The sequence below is a fragment of the Odontomachus brunneus genome, unplaced genomic scaffold (genome assembly GCF_010583005.1).
Source record: "Odontomachus brunneus isolate Ranch 3 - 2012 unplaced genomic scaffold, Obru_v1 Obru_scaffold_059, whole genome shotgun sequence".
In the NCBI taxonomy this organism is placed as follows: Eukaryota; Metazoa; Arthropoda; class Insecta; order Hymenoptera; family Formicidae; genus Odontomachus; species Odontomachus brunneus.
In genome coordinates, this window is record NW_022639509.1 from 399,820 (window position 1) to 421,114 (window position 21,295).

The 21,295-nt window shown below is 36.1% G+C and overlaps 5 protein-coding genes and 1 long non-coding RNA gene across 16 annotated transcripts in view; 4 read left to right on the forward strand and 2 right to left on the reverse strand.

Annotated features, from left to right (window-relative positions):
* Positions 1-2,549, reverse strand: part of LOC116845939 — a 4,331-nt gene extending 1,782 nt beyond the window's left edge. Inside the window, exon 1 of one of the 2 annotated variants that reach the window (XR_004378365.1) lies at positions 1,592-2,548. This is a non-coding gene — a long non-coding RNA (uncharacterized LOC116845939). Of the gene's footprint in view, positions 1-1,591 lie in introns of both variants that reach the window. The other variant, XR_004378366.1, reaches the window with a different exon arrangement.
* LOC116845905 (mannosyl-oligosaccharide alpha-1,2-mannosidase IA-like) overlaps positions 1-21,295 on the forward strand; it is a 245,816-nt gene that overhangs the window by 136,496 nt on the left and 88,025 nt on the right. The gene's annotated exons all lie outside the window — the stretch shown is intronic.
* The window catches only part of LOC116845914, a 174,806-nt gene that overhangs the window by 55,381 nt on the left and 98,130 nt on the right, over positions 1-21,295 (reverse strand). The gene's annotated exons all lie outside the window — the stretch shown is intronic.
* Positions 3,408-6,587, forward strand: LOC116845926 (odorant receptor 9a-like). The gene is made up of 8 exons (XM_032819179.1): positions 3,408-3,585; positions 3,840-3,959; positions 4,251-4,368; positions 4,535-4,796; positions 4,874-4,993; positions 5,731-5,821; positions 5,896-6,041; positions 6,284-6,587. The coding sequence occupies exons 1-8, from the start codon at positions 3,442-3,444 to the stop codon at positions 6,453-6,455; spliced, it is 1,173 nt and encodes a 390-aa protein (XP_032675070.1). The 5' UTR covers positions 3,408-3,441; the 3' UTR covers positions 6,456-6,587.
* Positions 9,718-14,039, forward strand: LOC116845908 (odorant receptor 9a-like). Its single transcript, XM_032819148.1, has 5 exons — positions 9,718-11,492; positions 11,857-11,973; positions 12,469-12,559; positions 12,618-12,763; positions 13,834-14,039. Exons 1-5 carry the CDS (start codon positions 11,281-11,283, stop codon positions 14,000-14,002), a joined length of 735 nt encoding a protein of 244 aa, XP_032675039.1. The 5' UTR covers positions 9,718-11,280; the 3' UTR covers positions 14,003-14,039.
* LOC116845928 lies at positions 15,077-21,234 on the forward strand. The gene is made up of 9 exons (XM_032819181.1): positions 15,077-15,248; positions 15,382-15,501; positions 15,833-15,950; positions 16,654-16,915; positions 16,974-17,097; positions 17,281-17,409; positions 17,494-17,639; positions 19,181-19,313; positions 19,396-21,234. The coding sequence occupies exons 1-9, from the start codon at positions 15,108-15,110 to the stop codon at positions 19,468-19,470; spliced, it is 1,248 nt and encodes a 415-aa protein (XP_032675072.1). The 5' UTR covers positions 15,077-15,107; the 3' UTR covers positions 19,471-21,234.

A 21,295-nucleotide genomic window follows, 5' to 3' on the forward strand; every position in this document is an offset into this window, starting at 1 on the left:
TATATATATATATATATATATATATATATATATATATATATATATATATATATATATATAAAGTGATAAATTATTCTTCTCTGTTCCTGCTATCTCACTATTTTTTACGATTAATCGACGAAAGATTTAACGTCATTTTATAGCACGTATAGCAACGACGAGACTAATAAATCACATCAATCGCTAGTCAAACGACAAACTTTATTTTACTCTACCAAATCTAAACTCACATTTGTTAATTACTTTCCTATGACTGATGCGTTTAGATGCGTTTAAAGAATGCACGACACGACTCTGCCTGATGAATCCACTCCGCTAGTGTCGAGGATAAAAGTCCGAGATACTGACACGCTGCACGACTAGCTACGTAAAAACTGTTGCTCATGCGCGCAGAAATAAACATAGCAAAATATATTCTCGCAGGAGATATCGTTCAATGTGAATTAGGAAGGGGAAATATTTTGTATTAGCTAATCCAAACTCATGTTTGTTGACTACTTTCCTGCGACGACTGATGCGTCGAACAAAAAATGTGCGACGCTCTTCTGCCTGATATATCCACTACGCTAATGCAGAGAATTCGAAGTACTAACATACAGCACGACTATCGCTCGCGCGTGAAAATCGAGATGGCAAAATATATTCTCATGGAAGCTAAAGGTAACCGTAGTTACATTATCGCCATTGGTTTTACCATCGATGTTGCTAGGTACGTTCTGCCCTCTTTTTCATCGTGCGATTATGAAGATACTTCAAATTATGACTATTATTTAGTCCGCGATAATGCACCCTCGTGAAGTTTCACGGAAAATACAGAGTATACCACAGCGGAAATGTATCATAATAAGTGCCGCAGCGTAGAGTCGTCCTTTTCGAAACTTCTCCCTTTTTTCTTTCGCTTGTCGACCCTCTCATGGAACATGTCGATGGAGGACCGTCACTCTACACGCTCAGTTACACTCTACTCAAGTTGCCCGATCTATCAGGACTTGAAATGGTTCAGACTAAAATGACGATCATGTATCTATTGACGACATTCGTCCAGGTATCACGCATTCTTGCATCAGTCTTTCGACTTGGATGCGAGAAATACTACCGTAGCATGTCATTGTCAACATAATTATTGTTTCCAGTCGACGGTGTTCATCACGCACGAGTGCAGCATGGACGTATTGATTAAGGTGTCCTCTGTCGTTTTCCCGTCTATCTTCATGATATATTTTTACTATTTTTACCGTTTGTACTATCTCAAGTTCGATTAAGTCAGAGTTTCCTCAGCTCGTTCGCTCTAGTGTGAGCAAAGAAGGATCGTTTGTTTGATTGTACAGATGAAGGAAATCGTGTATTACGGCTGGAAGTCCTTTCAGAATAATGCGGAACTCGACATAATGGACGATTACGCGAAACAGCTTACGGAACTTGGCGAAACAGCTTACGGAAGTATTTTTGCGTAAGCATCGATTACGAACTAATTCGGGCGCGCCCGTGCGCACGACACATCCACGCGCATGTTTATTGCTTACGCATGTTTATTATAGAAAGTTAATGCTTAGTTGTAATTTTGTAATTTATTGTAATAATTGCAACTCACGTTTACGTTTATTCAATATTGACTGGTTTGTGCGTACGTTCATTGCTCGTCTCCAATATTGATTACGATTTGTGGTTGCACTGATTAACTACTCGGTTTTAATGTTGCACTCAGTTCTACATTCCCTTTTTCCCTATCGTTAATTAACTTAATGATAGAAAATATGTCACGCGCACTGAGTCTCTCCCTTTCTTTTTTAAATATTATCTTGTTTAATTGCACGAAGACATTAACCGCATTGCAGATAATTTAATTCTATATGGTGTAACTGAATTAATTACGTATGTTATTAGCAACTGAACAAATATATTAAAGCACTGATTTATCCGAATATTTTTTAGTTTTTCTCTGTACTGGCATAATAGCAAACCCATGATATGTCACATAGCACCAATAACTCTCGACATTGTTTCGCCTATAAACATAAAATGCCTGTATATTAATTTCTACATGGACGTGCTTTGAACTGTACATCATCGTGGAGATAAATTTTTATACTTAACAGAGAATATAAAAATTCGAAGTTATCAATGATGTTCTTTGAGCTTAATAACCAATTATTTCCTTTAATTTATAGAGGCAGCTTGACATTGTATACACAACTTCTGCGAATATACAAAAATTATTGCTATTTTTACTGTAAAAGTATGCTATTTTTATTGTTACAAGAACGTTTATTTGGCGATATGTATGATTTTTCATACGTGTTTTGCAACGAATGCAAAAGCAAATGCATCATAAAAAATCATCAACTGTGCGTTTGATACGCCATGTAAATAAAAAAAGAAATCTTTCATATTTCAGTTTTCAAAGTCATCAGTCTCATATTTCACAGTACTTTACGCTATCCGATGAGGACGTAAGCTTTTTCTCCACAACAGAAATATGTACAATCATTTTAAGCAATTTGGCAATATCGTAAAAAGATATCATTCTCTGGAAACTTGGAAGTTGACTGTACGACACATAATATCTGAAATAAAATACAGATTATCACAAAATCAAGAAATCAAATTGAGAACGCGATGTTCAACTCCTTGTTACACATGTATATAAAAAAAGTTAAAAATTTTGTTATCTTATTTGCTATATCTTACTTTACTTACAAATATACATGTTGTTTAAAAAACATCGGGAATATAAAACTTGCTATTCTCGTCTAATATGTTCAAAAGTGGATTACGATCAGCTAAATTAAAATAATCTGCACGGCAGTCAGGTGTACGTTCCGAGTATAACGAAAATGAATGTGACGGTGTGATTGCTACAAGCAAGCTTCTTTACGAACCAAATGATTCAAGTCCCTTCGTCGACTTTGCGTGTTAAAAACGCAAGGGTTACAATGGACGTTAACGGCATTAATTGATATGCCGCACACGACACTCGTTCTCACGCTGTTATACGCTCACGCTATATAATCACTAAGCTAAGGCATTAGTTATCAGCCACACGCACATTTTGGAATGATATTTTTTTCCCGTATATCGTGGGTGACTAATACACCTCAATATATGTTGATGCACTTCGATATAGCTAAACCGAGAAATGTATCGTATGACGCATCGAACAAGACTGATAGCCGTTGTTCATGCGGGGAAGCAAAAGTCGCGAGTGCGCTTGCGCAACAATATTCTTTAGTTTACACAGTAAAAGATAAAACATTACTGTCCATGAGAAATTGAGGCAATTTAGCTGAATTTTCTGCCGCAAGCATATTGTCAGAAAATTATCACCACTTTTGTACGGTACCATCAGTGGACGAGTGTATTGATCGCTTGTAATTCGCGAGAAAATTTTGAGGAAAATAACGAATACTGAGCTACACAGTTGCGTCGCGGTTCTCTTGCGAGATGCATGCGTCCGAGGAACCCTATTACAAGATCAATCGAATCATTCTCAAGATACTAGGCTTATGGCCGTATCAGCAGTCGCGTCTAGTACGAATGCAGAATGTGCTGCTTATCGTTATTCTTACGTCATTTATCATAGTGCAGGTATATAGCACGGTAATCAGCGCGTTAAATACTAAAGCGCTGTTAAATTCGTCGTTATTTTTATTTCACTTTCACTACTTTTCTCTCATTATTTCTTATAAAATAATTTTTATAATCGAGATCTTACACTAACATTGTTCAATTTCTCAAAGTTTTTAAATAATTTTGTCTTTATACTACAATAAACGTTTCGTTATGTACCATGTATTTTTCGTGGAAATCATTTTAAGCGACACGTTCTAAATTATTTCCAGTTGCTGGTGTTGGTTACAACACAGTATAACACGAACATCCTCTTCAGGGTCCTCTCGTTTACCTTACCCAGTATTTTCGTCACGATCAAATACTGCCTCTTTGTCGTTCAGACGAACAGCGTAAGTCTAACAAAACGAATTGTTTATTCGAGCACTTCGAGCATGTATAGAGCAAATCATATTGGTATAATTTCGAATTTTTCGGAGAAAATAAAACGACTGTATATTTATATCATCAAAATTTTACGAAACAAAATGTATGTCCAGTTTTGATCTGTGATCTCCTATTAACCTTTGCATAGATTGTTTAAAATTATGACGATATAAAACTATAATCGTTTTATTTTATCTTATTACACAGCCCAATATATTAACTATTGATCAAGTAAAAAGGATAAATGAAACAAGCAGGTGAAACATTTGTTGGATAAAATTCACGAGGACTGGAACTCCCTGAGAGATAAAATGGAAATTGAGATTATAAAAAAGTACGCTTGCCAAGGGAGGTTTTTCACAATTACGATGATGTGTAAGAGAGTGTTGGTTGCGATAATATTCTATATCAACATGCGTATTCTCCGATCATACAAATTATCCGATGATACAAATTACATTGGAACGTACTTTGGACAATTTTTTAGGAATAATTTACATATAACTCTGAATTCCAACTCCATTTAACATATTTTCCTCAGCGTTTTGTTATTTTGGCATTACTATTTGCGGGATGTTCCAACTTCTACCGATAATTCTGGATATTGTGTCGCCGCTTAACGAATCAAGACCAAATCAACTTGTCGTGAGAACGCAATACTTTGTTAACGAGAAAAAATATTTCTATACCATTTTAACACACGAGATAATAGTCGGCTGCGTAGGAGCAACCGCAATGTGCATCACTATTGCGACACTTGTGATGTACACCCATCACATATGTGCGCTTTTAAAAATAGCCAGGTAATGCTAGTATTAAATGCATTTGCTTCGCGGCTGCTCGTCCCGATTGATGTACGTATATATGAGTAAATTTGCAGTCACCGTATAGAGAACGCGATCAAGAAGAACACGTTGGCGGTTCCTGGGCCTAGAAGAGACTCTCTCTTTTATCAGAGAAAGATCGTGCACGCGGTCATTATTCATCAAAGAGCCATCAAGTCGGTATTTCTACGTTTTTGTAACACTTACAGTTTTGTTACACTTACACTGAGAAAGAGAAGCGTTTGGATTGGCAAAATCGGCGGTCATCCTCAATCAAACAAATATATTTACAAATATTGTGTACATTGAACAAATCATACGCTGGCACAATAATACGTTGCGTTGGCGCAGCTGTTGACTTTTATTCGTCCAAACAAAGCTCGGTGATTCTACTGTTTCTTTTTCTCAGTGCAGTATTTTCTCTCTCGTGTTGAAAATGATCGGCTCTATATATCGAAATCATATCCTTATCGCTTTCCAAAAGCTCTCTCTCTCTCTCCCTTTCTCCCCTCCCCTCTCTCTCTCTCTTTCTCTCCCTCTCGGTACCGACAATTGTGTCTTCCCATTAAATGCAAACCGAATCGTAAATTCGACAAAGTTCGAGAAGGCCAAATGCGGTCAAGAGTCAAGTGCACATTAAATATTTGAAATTTATTTTAAATTTTAAAGCCAAGTTGACAATACTAAATATCTCGGTAAAATATGCAACCCTGGTAAAATATGCAATCGTAGGCATTAAATATGCGGTCAGAATACATTCGCACAATAATTATACACGAGTATAATAATCGCGGCGATGTCAAAGTTTGCGTCGCCAATCGCGAACTACTGATAGACTGTAATTTTTGGAAATCTCTTCCTACGTAATTCACGTTACAAGATGATGTAACAACTGCCCAATTTCTCGTTAAAGATTCATCGAATATCTAATGTCCAAGATTATAACATCGTACACTGTTCTGATCATAGTCGGCGTCAGCTCACTGAGCTTCAGCCTCTTTCAAGTGAGTAACGTCTCCACTCCTCTATTCCGGTTAATCGCGAACTGCACTTTAAGAAGCCGTGCTCTGCGCCGTAGTTCCTTCAATTGGTAACGTTAATGGATAATACCAGTGAGATATTCATATTCGCTATATTAGTAATAACTCACTTGGGCTACATGTTCATCGCTAATTACGGCGGACAAGAAATAACGGAGCACGGAATAGAGCTGTTCAAAACAACGTGAGTGTTCTTTTGGAATTAACTGTGTCAGCACTTTCACGGCACTCTTAGCATCAACACTGATTGCATTCGCACAAAACTCGACAGAGGTTTTGTTTATATTGACTGCACAATGAAGCCCGGAATAGTCATACAGTCAATTAAACGTTAATTACGTTAATAATGTTAATTACGTATAATTGTTTCTAATTTTTCCCCAGTCTACGATTGACTTTATGAGAACAATGTTACAAAAATTGCAGCTACAATGTACCGTGGTACACGTTACCTTTGCGAACGCAGAAATTGCTTTTGTTTATAATGCAAAAAGGAACGAGAAACATCACTTTAACATGCGGCGGTTTATTCGTCGCGTCCCTGGAATGTTTCGCTTCGGTAAAATATAAACTCCTCGCACAAAGAATTGAATTTTAACGCTAATCTAACGGGCAGTGCAACGTCTTTTCAGTTAACGAGTACGGCAGTCTCTTATTTCACGGTGATGTATTCTACTCGGTCCGAATAACGAATCAAGAAAAGAAACTTATCAGCCAAGCTCTGCTCCAAATCTATGCTGTTGCGCGACTCATAATCACTAAACAGTTGTTAGACATAATGTATTAAATAAATAACGTACATTTACTTCTGAGAGATACTTTGTTCATCACATCGATAGACATCGAAAAGCAAACGTATATTTTAGGCAAATATTATGAAAGTACTTGGTTTCCGATTTGAATTATTCTCTTTTCCCTAGAAAACACAATAAAAATTTAGGGAGCAATTGAGCAATCCCGATTGGAAACCTATCCGAATAATTTCACATGTCTAACTACGAAAATATGGCGAAATGTTAAAAACGTGTTGAAGTTAGAACGGCGGATTCGTCATTTCGCGTCCGAGCAATGCAGTGCTCGATGGCTAAGGAAAGACTGATGCGTCGTTCAATACATAACGGAACATTTCTGTTGCTGCGGATGTGAGCGAAAAAAAAGGAAAGCGAAAACACAGAGTAATATTATATCGCAATGAGGCGAGGAGAAAGTTGCATGGCGATTTTGATTGACTTTTTCTTCTCTGAGCCTCTAAAACATCCATCGCATATCTTTCTTCTCTCTTTCTCGAGATTAACTCATGGCGTTCACTCGAAGTGCACATTATGGCAAATATTAATCATTCAATAAGAATACACTGTACCGTTCATAGATAATCTTTCAATGAGGGATAATATTTAATAAGAACATCTTGAGTCTGAAGTCCGTATTAATAATCATTGCTTGAAACTCTCATCTTTCAAAAGAGATAATTAAGTTTCAATTCAGAGTTAGATGAGAATTGTTCAATTGAATCGCGACTATAAGTATAAATTTCAACTGAACTGATCATAATTCAACTGAAAAACTTGAATTTGATTCTGAATAAAAATCCGAGTATATCGTATGAGGCAAGTTTCAAGTAACGACTATTAATACGAGCTTAAGTGCATCCTCGTTGGTTAGTCGCACTTCATCTTCGCGACATGTATCTGGTCGAGGAGCATAGTCGCATTACTACACAATCAATAGGGCTTTTCTCAAAGCATTAGGTATCTGGCATCATGACAGATCGTGTCTTGCATTATTGAAGCGAATACTAATCATCATCTTACTCCTGACGTATCTCGGTATGCAGGCAACAGTACAACCATCTGTAGCAACGTCAGCCACGGATTGATTTTACCCTAAGAACGTGATAGATATTCCTCAAATATTATTCGGATATCTTTCCCTGATTTTGTCAACGGTTTTCCAAAGAATTTATTTACATGAGATGGAAATAATACAATGCGAAATCAGTGTTGAAATTTGGTGCATCAGCGTGACACACTTTTGTTACAATAATGCACGCCGTAATTGCGCGCACCCGTACACAGAAAAAAATACTTGAAAATCTATCTGTGGAATATAAAATTTATTCACACAAATAAACTTTATATTCCACAAGGAAATCTTCAAGTATTTTTTCCTCAGTGTAATTAAATATTCACACGCGTGGAGGGAATGGCACAATCCGAGTCAGAATGTAATACTCTCCTACTACAAAGAACTCTCTGTGTCATCGCTGTACAGTCACCAGTCTTATGAAATTCACTGAAACACGAATAATCCATAATAATATGTGAATAATCACGTTACTCAATACATAGATCTGCCGCGTCAAAGGACTCTTGTGTACATATGTAAAAATTCTCATTGCTTCTACTGATAAAGTGCAACGAAAAAACACATTTACATATTGATTGATGCTGTATTTAATGTTTCGTATGAGAGTAGTACGTTCAAAAAGCTTATCGCCGCTTAAATAATACTAAAGAAGCAAAGTTGACAATGAAAACGATTTTTCCACTGCATTTTCCACTACATGTCTCGACTACAATAAAAATAAATGTGGAAAAAGCATGGTGTATTTGCGCGCTGCGTCCCTTTTCGCGAACGAAACAATCAAAGCAATTCGTCCCTTCGTCGAGAGAGTCTCGCTTTACGTTTGGAAAACGCAAGCGTTACAAAGGGAGCTAATGACATTAATTGATATGCGGCACACGACGTTTGTTCTCACGCTATTACATAATCATGCGGTTTACCGTCAGCAATATTAATCATCAACCGTATTTCGGACGGTACTCTTACCTAACACCTTGTGAGTGCTGATTAATATATTTCGAGTTAACTCAACGTAAAAATGATCAAAATGCTTGAAAACAACAATATTGTGAATACAGATTTAATATTTATAATGTAATTTCTAAGACTGTCTCGCTTTTATTATTATAAGACAACTGCAATTGTCGACCATTGTTGTACTAATGATATATATCTTTTCATTTTCAGGTAAGTACAGAGTTACTGTCGAAGTGGATTGTCGTGTGTCTTCCTGCGGTGAGTAAAGGGTGAATGTGTGAATGAGAATTGCGTGAATAGAGAATAATTTTGAGAAATGCACACAATGTGTGGTAATTTCGCGTTTGTGTCGAGAACAAACATCGATACGACATACGGCTTCGGAGATAAAGACTGTATTCAACTAAATTTAAATAAACGCGAAAGACACCGTTCTGCTCGATCGTGCAAGAGAACAAATACGCTGTTGCCTGCGAACGCTCCGTGTGTCGTCCTTTGTAGTTCGCCGCGAAATGAGAAGTGTAACGTTTGACGCACCGAACAGAACTAAAACGTCATTCGTCGTAGAAAAAATAAAAGTCGCGATTGCGACTGCGTGATAATACTCCTACGCCTGCAGTGTAGGGAGAAACATTGCAGCCAATTACAAATTGAGGCAATTCCACCTAATTGTCTACCGCGAGTATGCCGTTCTTGTCGAAAAAATATAACCACTTTTGTACGCGGTACGTTCTGTCGGGTGGGAATATCGATTGTTGGCAATCATTTATAGCAAATTTGATTGTTGGCAATTTATAGCAAATTTTGCGAAAGAAAGGGGACAAAAAGAGGAAAACAACACGAGATAATGCAGTTGTGTCGTGACTATCTTGCGAGATGCATACCATCGAGATACATTACTACAAGATCAATCAAATTTTGCTCAAGACACTCGGCTTATGGCCTTATCAGCAGTCGTATCTAGTGCGAATACAGAATGCACTGTTTATTTTTATTCTCATTACGTTCATTATAGTGCAGGTATGACAGGTACACAGACAAAACAGTAGGGTTAGCCTACACATAAATCTGGTTGTGCCAACCAGACTTAATAGTAAAATACGGGACAATTAATTATGTAATTGCTGCAGTCGCTGAGCAATTGCTGAGATATTGTGACGACATCTGGTTGTTCTAATTAAAATATATCCATGGTAAATAAATGCCAACTTAATCTATTTTTGTTTGCCACAACCAGATCACGTACAACTACATTGATGCAATTGATGCACTAAAGTAACCAAGTCATATCAACCATACACATTACTATCATACAAAGATAATTAGGATGATGCAACTATGCTGCTCACAACTAAATACTTCTGTTTATGTGCACCTTATATTTTTTCCCGTATAGATTGTAACTGTGATTAAACAGTGACACACATTAAATATAGACGCTAATAAGTGTCATTTTTTATTTCTGTTCCTCTCTTTATTGTTATTTTTCTCATTTCCTGTGATAATAATCCTTATAACAAATAATTTTATACTAACGTTAATTTTTCAGATTTTTCTGTATAATTTTGTTCGATTTTTAAAATATAATAAAATATCACGTTTTACTGTGCACAGGACATGTTTCGTGGTGGCGGAAATAGGAAAACGTCACATAATTATACATCTTAAATGTTATTTCCAGTTGCTGGTATTTGTAACAACACAGTACAATTTAACCTTCTTCTCAGAATATTTGGGTATACTTTTCCTAGTATTCTTTCCACACTAAAGTATTGCCTGTTTGTCATTCAAGCGAAAAGTGTATGTCACACGTAGGCAAGCTATTTATTTATTTTGTTGTATGGCATATAACGTAAATCGTATTTTGTAATAGTTAGTAAAATGAAAGAAAAGAAAATGAAATAAACAGGTGAAACGATTCCTGGACGAAATCGAAGATGACTGGAGCTCGATGAAAAATAAATTAGAAATTGACATTTTAAAAAAGTATGCTTCCGACTTGAGATTTATCACGATACTAGTTATGTGTAAGAGTCACTACTCTTAATACAACCTAATACTATTATTAATCCGTTATTTCCACGCGCTCAATTTACGCGATGCAAATAACGCCCGAATATATTTCGAACAGCTTTTCTGCATAATTTAAATTTTCTACTGCGTTTGATATATTTCTTTTAAAAGTAATAAAATTTCTTTTATACAAAGTATCTGTCAATTTGTTGCGAAACTGCGGTATACAGATAGATTAGATTAGATGAAACAATACATTTATCTACTATTTTGCAAATAACACGTACAGTTTTTTAATTAATATGATTAAATAAGATTGGCGGACCATTGCGTGCAATTTTTCACCAATCTTTTTTAACTAATAATTGAAAGTTTCACATGGTTGTTTGCAAAATGATAGAAGACTTTTATGTTCAGTTTTATTTAATCTACCTACATACCACGGACACTCTGTATATATTCGTGTTGTTATATCATACACATATCATTGTATAGTGTATCTTATAAATTTAAAACATCACTTGACAACTTTTTCCACAGTGTTTTGCTACTTTGGCATATTCATTTACGGGACGCTTCAATTCCTACCGATGATTCTCGATGTAATGGCGCCGTTAAATGAATCACGACCCCGTCAACTTATCGTGATGACGGAATACTTTGTCAACCAGGACAAATATTTCTACATTATTTTCTTGCACGAGTTTATAAGCTGCAGCATAGGAGCGATCACGTTGTGCAGCACCGGTACTACGCTCATGATATACATTTACCATGTGTGTGCGCTTTTCAAGATAGCCAGGTAACGCTAATGTTAAATATGTGATAACTTTCAAATTGACAAGGCCGTTGAATCAAACAATCGCTGCTCCTTAATTACTTATTGTTGTTTTGTTGACACGCACGGTACAATACGATTACCTATACTTATCACATGCGTCTCACGCGTCGTGAGCATATAATAGAAATCGACTGGAAAAAATCGTCGCTTTTTGCTTTTTATCTCTTTTCGTTTTTGCGTTGTCGAAAATTGAGCTGTCATACCTGACATTAAATAAATCTGTATTATTAAGAAACAAATATTTATTCAATTAATATTAATCTTACAAATACGCTTGTTTCGTGGCCGTTCGTCTCGACCGAGGTATACATGATCGGATTTACAGCCATCGGATAGAATACGCATTCGTGAAGAGAGCGCTAGAGACTCGTATTCCTGGAAAAAAGTGTCTACTTTATCGGAGGATCGTGCATGCAGTCGTTATCCATCGGAAAGCCACCAAGTCGGTATTTCCACACTTGTATTCTAAAATCTTTTACAGTATTATATGTTTAAAGTGCATCTCCTCATCGCATATTTAAACGCATGTGAAACGAATTCTTTCGACAGATGCTCCGCTGCTCTGTCTGTTCATTAAACAATGCAATTCGCATATGCGACAAAACTCAAAGTCAAGTGAGTTAGTTAAATATGCATTAAATATGTGCGATGCATTTCAATGACATTCGCGTTGGACAACGTGACCTATCGTCGGACTTGTGAAAAAAATATGAAACCAGCATGCTACCGTCAACATTAAAAATGCGGTCAAAATATGCATTTATTCATTGGTTATATAAAATGTGATGATTAATAGACGCGATATCATTCTGCAGTGTTGCCGAAGTTTACGTTGCCTATCACGAATTATCTTTAATCCACTAAAATTCTCGAGCGTTTTCATGTTATTCACGCTCAAATTAATGCAGCAGATGCAATGTTCAGTTTCTCGTTTAAGGTTTATCGAAAATTTGACGTCTGAATTTGTTCCAATATTCCTTGTTCTTATTTCGGTTGGCGTTTGCTCTCTGAGTTTCAGTTTGTTTCAAGTGAGTAACGTCTCTCCTCTTCTTTAATCACGAATAAAAAACATGTTCTCCGTTGCAGTTTTTCCAATTGATAACGTTAACCGACGATACCGACGAGATGTTTATATTTGCTATACTCATCTTTGCTAACTTGACCTATATGTTTACCATTAGTTACGGTGGCCAGGAAGTAATGGAACACGGAATACAATTTTTCCGAACAACGTGAGTATCTTACTAGTATTTATCGCGCCCCGTTTTACAGCATTTTTAATACGGTAATAATATCTACGCGAGTCTCTGTTTAAACCAATCATACACTGAAAAAGAAATATTTGGTATATTTGAAACTATAATCACACAGAGAAATAATTACTATAAATTATAGCTAAGAAAATCATTTTCTTTGAATTCTACTTATATGCATATCATACTACCATTATTTTACTACAAGAAATTTAGTTGGAATCGAACATAACTATAATTTTAGTTAGCTATGGTTTTCAATCATTTTCTTCTCTCACAAGTAAACTTACTCAAAAGATATATTCCGATTTCTTTCTAATTTGGCACAAATATACAAATAAAAAAGTATTTAAATCATATTTTTTTCATTTTAGCCCACTTTGAGTTTCACGAGCAGTTTATAGCTTTTTAATGTTCTCTCACTCCTGTCGTCAACAAGTACAACAAAAATACATAAGAAATAAAATTGAATACAAGATGTAGTTAAATAATTTTAACAAAATCGGTATAGCTGAGAACCATTTTAAATTTCTTTAGCCGAGATTTCAAACGAAATATTTCAAATCTGTGCTAAATTAGTCAAAAATAGTTCGAATCTCAGCCAAATCAAGAAATTATTTGTACAAATAATTTTTTCACTTTTTTACATGTTTTGTTTAAACATTTTATTATTTATATAGATAATTTCTACATTTGACTTCATATTCATAATCAGTAAACCAAAAACGCATATATCTTGTATTCAATTTTATTTCTAATGCATTTTTGTTGTACTTATTGATGATAAGAGTGAGAATATTAAAAAGCTATAAACTGACCGTGAAACTCAAAATGGATCAAAATGAAAAAATATAACCTAAATATTTTGTGTACTTCTATATTTAAAAAATTAGAAAGAAATCGGAGTGTAACTTTTGAATAGGTTTACTTATCAGTGTACATTATCTAGAGACTTCCAGATATGCAGCCGATTTATCATTAGTTGTATCGTGTAAACGTCTCTAATCTTTACGATCGACTTTACGAGAACAACGGTAAAAACATTACAGCTATAATGTACCGTGGTACGCAGCACCGTTGCAAATACAGAAATTGCTATTGCTTATAATGAGAAAAGGAACGAGAAACGTCACTTTCACCTGCGTTGGTGTATTAGATGCCTCCCTGCAAGGTTTTGCTTCGGTAAAACTCAAACTCCGTTCACAACGAGATAATTGAACTTTAACGCGGGTCTAATGGACAGCATAATGTGTCCTTTCGATGGCGAGCACGGCTGTATCCTACTTCACGGTAATTTACTCTATGCGGTAATAATTAGTAATGAAAAGAAGCTTATTATACCAATTAAGCAAATTTAAACCAAAGTTATGTAGTTCTGCGACACACACATTGAAAATCTGTTGATCATAGTATACTAATATAGTGTATAAAATATAGTGTATTGAAATATAGTGTATTGAAAATAATATATTAAAATGTATATTCACTCCTGACATTTCGATATACATCTCGTGCAGTATTGAGAGAGAGAGAGAGAGAGAGAAAGAGAGAGAGAGAGAATCGCCGCATCATCGAATCGCACTTTACTTCACTAATTTTCATAGAAAATATCGATGTAAACACGTACGAATCGAGAGTTTCATGTGCTTGTTTAACTTTCCTAATGCTACATTTCTAATTTTCTGTCAAGCTAATGTTGCACGACTGATCGTAGCAATCGACGTGATGATCAACGCTACTTTTACTAACGAGATCACGCTATGAAAAGTACAATCATGAGTCGCACCGCGGATTCTCTTACAGTTATATCGAACCATATTGTTCACACCGATGCACTATATTCCAGCACTGCACTGCTGCGTGCTACCGCAAAGTCGAAATATCCGAGAGGAGAGAAGTAGCAGCAAGTACGACAGTTCGACCGATAATGAAAGTCACGTAGGATCGAGGGCCTCCGTCGTTGTTCTACGCTTGCGTAGAACTTTTCGTTTGAACGATTTCAAACCCGTGTATATTTGCTGAGAAAATAACACTGCACGTCGTAACAATTTTCGCAATTGTCTCCACTTACGTAAATAATGCGAGAAGCGACATTATCGCAATTGTCTCGCTCTCACGTTTTATCTCGCGAGAACGACGCGAGGTTCCGGCTATTCTTTTCCTCTTGGTCGCTATTTTTGCGGGAGCTTTACGAAGGAGCTCATAAATGGAAAATTTGCGCGACAATAATCGCGATGCGATCAAAGAAACGGGATGACACGAGGAGGATGAGTGAAGGCTGGGGATCTCGGTATTACGAGACCAATCGTAACCCTCGCGCGAGATGCACGTCATCGAGCAACAGTACAGGTTTAATCGTTGGATCCTCTTGATAAGCGGCATACTGCCGTGCGAGCGATTGATGCTCACGACAGTGCAGAAGTTGTTCATATCCAGCATATTCGCGAGCGCGATTTACTTCCAGGTACGAATTAGCAGATAATTCCAATTTGTGCGATTATCAGATCGGATAGTGTACCGATTGATTATTCGGTTGCGAGTTTCGCGATGCTGCGAGTTTCCGAGCACGTATTGCCGCAAGTAACGTGATGTTGCAGCTGATCGTGTTCATCACGCGTGAATTCAGCGCGTTTCTGTTCATCGATTTTTTGACATACATATTCCCGACCAGCGTGATGGCGATCAAGTACTACTACTTTTACCTTAACACGGAACTCGTAAGTTTTGAACGAAGTTTTTGTAAATCTCGCGGTCTCATAAGACGAATTTTATTCGGGGGTAAGATCGGCTTGGTAGACCGTCGTGCTTAATTTCACCGCATTTATTCGCCCGTAGAGAACTCGATCGATCGTAATTAATTGTTCACCAGTTTGGTTTCGCTGCTGATCGTCGGATTTTAAGTAAAAAGAAAAAGTGAACGCGATGGTTTTCCAAATCGATCTTACGGGGACTGAATGTCGAACGATCATGTCTCATTTTCGAAACTACTTACTCTTTAAAGTGTATCATGTAATTCTGTCTCTTCCTCTCTCAAATATTCGAGAACAGGTGATACGGTTATTGGAAACTATTCGAGCCGATTGGAATTCGTTGAAAGATAAGCGCGAACGCGAGATAATAGAAACATACGCCGAAGAAGTGAAGCTTCTCACTATAGCTTTGATGCGTAAGGAAAGCAGACATTGCACCCCCTATTAATTTATATCAGCAATTTGCCGTACATATGTACGATATGGACTTAATCGCCTATATCAAGGAATAATAAGATCTATTTTTTTATAATATCTATGTTTTATACTCTGTAAAATGCAATCAGTGCATTCTCCACTGAAACGCTACAGCTGAAAGATACTTTCCCTGTGTATTCGTCAAATAAAGTAGGGCAAAATAAGTTCAGGCACAGAAGTAATAATGCAATAAAACCAAATGAAATATTAGTGATCGTTCTTCGTATAAGAGAAAAATTTTTTATTTAATCAATGTAGGAAATTAAATATCGTCAAACGTTTCGGCTTATTCGTGGACCCTCCTCAATAATTAAGGAAAAACGCCATACGAAACGTTTGGCGATATTTAATCTCCTACATTGATTAAATAAAAAAACGTTTTCTCCCACACTGTTTGAAGAACAATCAGTAATATTTCATTTGGTTTTATGGCACTATTACTTCTGTGCCTGAACTCGTATTTTGCCCTACTTTATTTGATGATTATTATTTGATGATTATTATTAAAAGATGATTATTATTTGATGATTATTATTAAAAGTTTTTTTTTAACTATTTTCTCATGTATTCTTATTATCATTTTTATTTAATATTTTTCATCTGTAAAACACGCATATTTAATCATTCTTTTCTACGTCCTAGTATTTTGCTGCGGCATAGTGGTTATATATATCATGTTGCCAACAATATCTTATATGCTTAATATTTACTTGTCGCACAACAATACTTTCGCGTCCTATGTGTACATCCCGTTGGATTACCCCATTGATGTGGAGAAATACTTTTATGTCATATTTATCCACTTCGTCCTGCTGCAAAGCATTGGGTCTATAGGGATTATAGCTATGGCCATGCTCCTATGGTTGTTCCTTAAACATGCCTGTGGTTTATTGAAAATTGCCAGGTAAACGAATCTTTCTTCACTCCTAATCGACATCACGAATAACGTTCGAGTTTTGTAGCTATCGACTCGAACGCGCGATGAACGTAAAGGACATGCAACAGATCTCGCCGTTAGTAAAGGAGAACATTATACGTGTGAAGGTGATGCAAGCCGTAAATATCCAACAGAAAGCGCTAAAGTTTGTATTTCAGCTGATTTAAAGTTCATATTTTGGCTGATTTGTAGTTAAATCTATTCGTTTTGTAATATATATAATAATACGTTGCAATGTAAAATATATAAGTTAAGCGAAAAGTAGCATATAAACATATCGAGTTGAGATTATGTGCTCTTCGTGTTGTTCCTCTCTTTTTTCCACGAAGTAGATCTATCAAGAGTTTGAGAGATTGTTTCGATTTCAAAGGTTCACAGATAATGTCATGTCTAGTTTCGCGCTATTGTATTTTATCCTAATCATAATAGGCGCGGGTTCCGTAAGTGTCCATCTATTTCGAGTAAGTACTTAAATCATATTAAAAATTATCGTGCTTATGTGTGTACCAAGTATCTCGAAACTATAATCGAAGATTATGTCGTAGATCGTGCATACTCTCGAAACGACTTGCGACTGGCGCGAGCTCTTCGTGTTCATAGTGGTACTGATCGGACATTTCTTGTACTTCTTCTTCGCGAATTATATAGCACAAGATGTCACGGATCACTGCAACAATATATTTCTCGCGGCGTGAGTATTAACTCAAATCGAATCCTAAAATTTTGGTGTTTGTTTAGGATCAGAGAAAGAAAAGGACAATGCGTTTATTATTGATATCGCGTTCGGGAATATTCTAAAGGACTCTCGAAGCTTTCCATAGCGAGCTGTGAGAAAGGCTCACACCTTGAATCCGGCTCGAAGAACCACTCTTTATATATGTGACTCTCCTTACCTCGACTTTAATTCGTGGATTTGCGGGAGTGAAGCCACATACTTCACGTACGCAGTTATAGCGCCGTGATTTTTGCTGGCGACAAGAGGAGCCAACTTCTCTTCCAAATTAGGAAATGAACTCGTACGAATAACGAAGACGATATATCTTGAGTTTTAGTCAATTTTCTTTACTTCCTTAATTAACAATAAATGTTAACAAAATCGACGTATATGCTTTCGAAGCACGAGTTAAGCACGCGGAATATAATTCCTGAGAGCGAACGAATTGTAAGATGAAATTGAGAAATTGAGAACGTGCGATAACTTCGACCGAAAAAACTGTTCCTTGTTTGAAAATTATTCGCAGTCTGCCTGGTCTTAGAATTCGCGAGCTATTTAACTGTCTAATAGCCGACGGTGGCGAGACGTTATTGGTCGCTTTGAATTTGAATATCACCTTTGCTAAAATCGGTTGCTAAAACGTATGTTTACATAATCGTGTTTCTGATGTGCCGAATCAACACACGTTAGGTTCGGGAAGCGCGTCGGCCGAGGAGCAAGTCGAGCCGAGATCACGCATTTGCCACGTGATTGATCGGAGCGATCGCAACGGCTTAAGGCCGCTAAATATTTTGGAGGAATCTCACAGCTCGCTATGGAAAGCTTCGAGAGTCCTTCAGAATATTCCCGAACGCGATATCAATAATAAACGCATTGTCCTTTTCTTTCTCTGATCCTAAACTGTGTTAATTCTACAAATTCCGCCTAACTTGAAGGATAAATGAAGAATAATCAATTAAATATATTCAATATATACGCATTTCCAACGCTAATAAAAACGAAAATAATTAAAATATTATAAAAAAAAACAAAACTTTTTTGTTGTTTTATTTACCCATGAATTATATTTGCTTATTAATCTTTATTAAATTATTTAGTATTTTCTTATCTGGTACATATCCTGTCTGAAATCATGCAAATTATATAATAAATACATCACTTCCAGAAATTAAGAATAAAAGTTAAACGTAGGTAGAATATTTTGAGATAATCAAGAGAGAATATTAGATAATTCTAAAGAATTTTCTTAAAAAGACAGATCATAGAGGAAATAGCACGAAATAATATATAATTTGCAGTATCAGAGTAAGACAACAGTCTCTACATGAGCCTCATCCTTCAAATTCAATGAAATTTGTAACGTTAATGTAGAACCAAAATTTCGACTCGGGATATCTTCAAATACCTCAAACTCTATTTTATACAATGTAGTAACTTTTGTATAATTTATGCATTGCTAAACGAATATTACAAAGTAATATTTATCTAATATCGTGTTCATTAAAATTTTCATACAGATACACCTCAATGTGGTATGTAGCCCCGCTTCGAGTTCAAAAATTAATATTGTTCCTACTACAGCACGGCACGAAAAACTACACTATCGTCCTTGGTGGCATTTACATCAGTTCACTCGAAGGTTTTACTACTGTAATTAATTTTAACACAATTTCAATTAATTTTAACGCCATTTTTCACGTACAGACGTAAATGAAGTACCTGCACCTTTCAGATATTGAGTACATCTTTATCGTATTTTATGGTAATTTATTCCACGCAAATAACTGATGAAAAGATACGGAAATAAATATTTCCCCTTACCACATACAGGAATTTATGATTAAAATTGGAATGGCGTCATTATGGTTCACAATTCTAATTATATGGAAATCATAAGGTATTTCGATTTTATATTTAATATTGCCAAAACTAGCTTTTCCAGCCGCAAGTTCGGGCTTTGCGAAATTTTTGACGCGACAAAGGAAATAAATCGAAAAAATATATGGAAGAAGAAAATAAATTGTTCTTTTAAATTTTCAGCACTTTTCAGTAACGACAGTATAAAAAGTGGTCCAGCAAATAAAAAAATTATTTCCATAGTAGAACTGTGTTCTACTATGCTGTTTGTCTGTTTGTTTTGTACAAATAAATGGTGTTATATCGAAACTCATATTTATTACAAAAATCTTTGTGCATACATATACACAACTTCTGTCTGGAATGATTAATAACGATACTCATAATTTCGCAATAAGCGCGCATTGAGTTAGCGCTATTTCAAATGTGAAAAGATCCAAGATGTACAACGTACGACAATTAAAATAATAACGGCGTTTAATTTAAAAGAAGGTACAGTGCGACAATCGCACCAACAAGAAAATATGCAAACGCGTGCTATATCGATGCACAAAATAACACGGCTAGAAAATTAATTTTAATAAGTATTAATTGACGATGATTATAAAACTATTATAAAAGATGTGAATAACAAGGAGCGTAATGGGGGTCCAATTTTCGCACGTACATTAGTTACGTAAGCGAATATCAAATTATACGCCTCATTTGCTCCCCGAAAAAAAATGATTCTTTATCATTCTGAACTTTATCGGCCTGAACAAATTTAAGGGCAGAGGTGTGTAAGAAATATTTTATCGCGCATCGTGTTTTTAAAGCTCAGGGAGGAGTTTCGTTGTTAATACGTTGTTCGACGCTCGAGGAGAAATAATATCGTCGTCCGTGGATCGATACTACGACATTAACCGGAAACTTCCGACGACGTTGGGACTATGGCCCTATCCAGAGATGAAGATTCCAAATTACCTAAGTTACTTTGTGCCTCGGCTTATTCATTTCTTTCGCAAAAATTGAGATATATCGTATTAGATTTGGTTTCCGGGTTTGAGCCGCGTGGATTCATCTTTGTTTGATTCCGACGTTTCGCGAACATTTCAGTCCACTTCATCAGGGAGGAACGATCCGATGCTCGATTCAGATATATCATGTTCATTCTCTCTTGCAATTTTGATTTCACAATTCGACAGTCGAGACTACGAGGCTCGCTATGCACACTTTGGGATGCCGGGAATGCACGCTTTGAAGAAAAAGATGAAACAATCCTATTTCACATGTTTTATCTACGGCCGATACGACGTAGTCAACGAGAGTCCGCGTGAATCGTAATTTTCACGAATAAAATGATTCTGTTGAATAACAATTATAACATATATTATTTGACGTAAATAATTACGCGACGTAGCATTTGTCATTTAGACTGAGAAACACCTTTAAATTTCTAACACGAATTTATCGTTTGCAGTTGATAGCATTTAATGAAACTCGATGTGAATATCGTTATAAAAATTCTTTTGCAGTTTTTGCCCGTTTCAACATATACCTCGAAATACAACTCCTTTTTGTTGGACAAAACGCAAGTTAGTAAACCAATCCTCAGGATCGAACAAAATGTAGTAAACGCAAATACAGCACGCTCCATAACAATGTACTCGATGTCATTGATTTCCAATGCAGCCATACGTATTCACGGATTATTCGAAAGTGTAGATAAAACACATCGTCTCTCTCTCTCTCTCTCTCTCTCTCTCTCTCTCTCTCTCTCTCTCTCTCTCTCTCTC

What these genes read in the sequence shown, in the direction of transcription:
- LOC116845926 (XM_032819179.1), top strand. Translation starts at nt 3,442, where the DNA reads ATGCATGCGTCCGAGGAACCCTATTACAAGATCAATCGAATCATTCTC. An exon ending in ATTCATCAAAGAGCCATCAA is followed by an intron (nt 4,994 to 5,730) that starts GTCGGTATTTCT and finishes TTCTCGTTAAAG; the next exon opens with ATTCATCGAATATCTAATGT. An exon ending in TGAGCTTCAGCCTCTTTCAA is followed by an intron (nt 5,822 to 5,895) that starts GTGAGTAACGTC and finishes TCTGCGCCGTAG; the next exon opens with TTCCTTCAATTGGTAACGTT.
- LOC116845908 (XM_032819148.1), top strand. Translation starts at nt 11,281, where the DNA reads ATGATTCTCGATGTAATGGCGCCGTTAAATGAATCACGACCCCGTCAA. An exon ending in TGAGTTTCAGTTTGTTTCAA is followed by an intron (nt 12,560 to 12,617) that starts GTGAGTAACGTC and finishes TCTCCGTTGCAG; the next exon opens with TTTTTCCAATTGATAACGTT. An exon ending in ATACAATTTTTCCGAACAAC is followed by an intron (nt 12,764 to 13,833) that starts GTGAGTATCTTA and finishes AAAACATTACAG; the next exon opens with CTATAATGTACCGTGGTACG.
- LOC116845928 (XM_032819181.1), top strand. Translation starts at nt 15,108, where the DNA reads ATGCACGTCATCGAGCAACAGTACAGGTTTAATCGTTGGATCCTCTTG. An exon ending in TCTCACTATAGCTTTGATGC is followed by an intron (nt 15,951 to 16,653) that starts GTAAGGAAAGCA and finishes TCTACGTCCTAG; the next exon opens with TATTTTGCTGCGGCATAGTG. An exon ending in AACAGAAAGCGCTAAAGTTT is followed by an intron (nt 17,098 to 17,280) that starts GTATTTCAGCTG and finishes TCCACGAAGTAG; the next exon opens with ATCTATCAAGAGTTTGAGAG.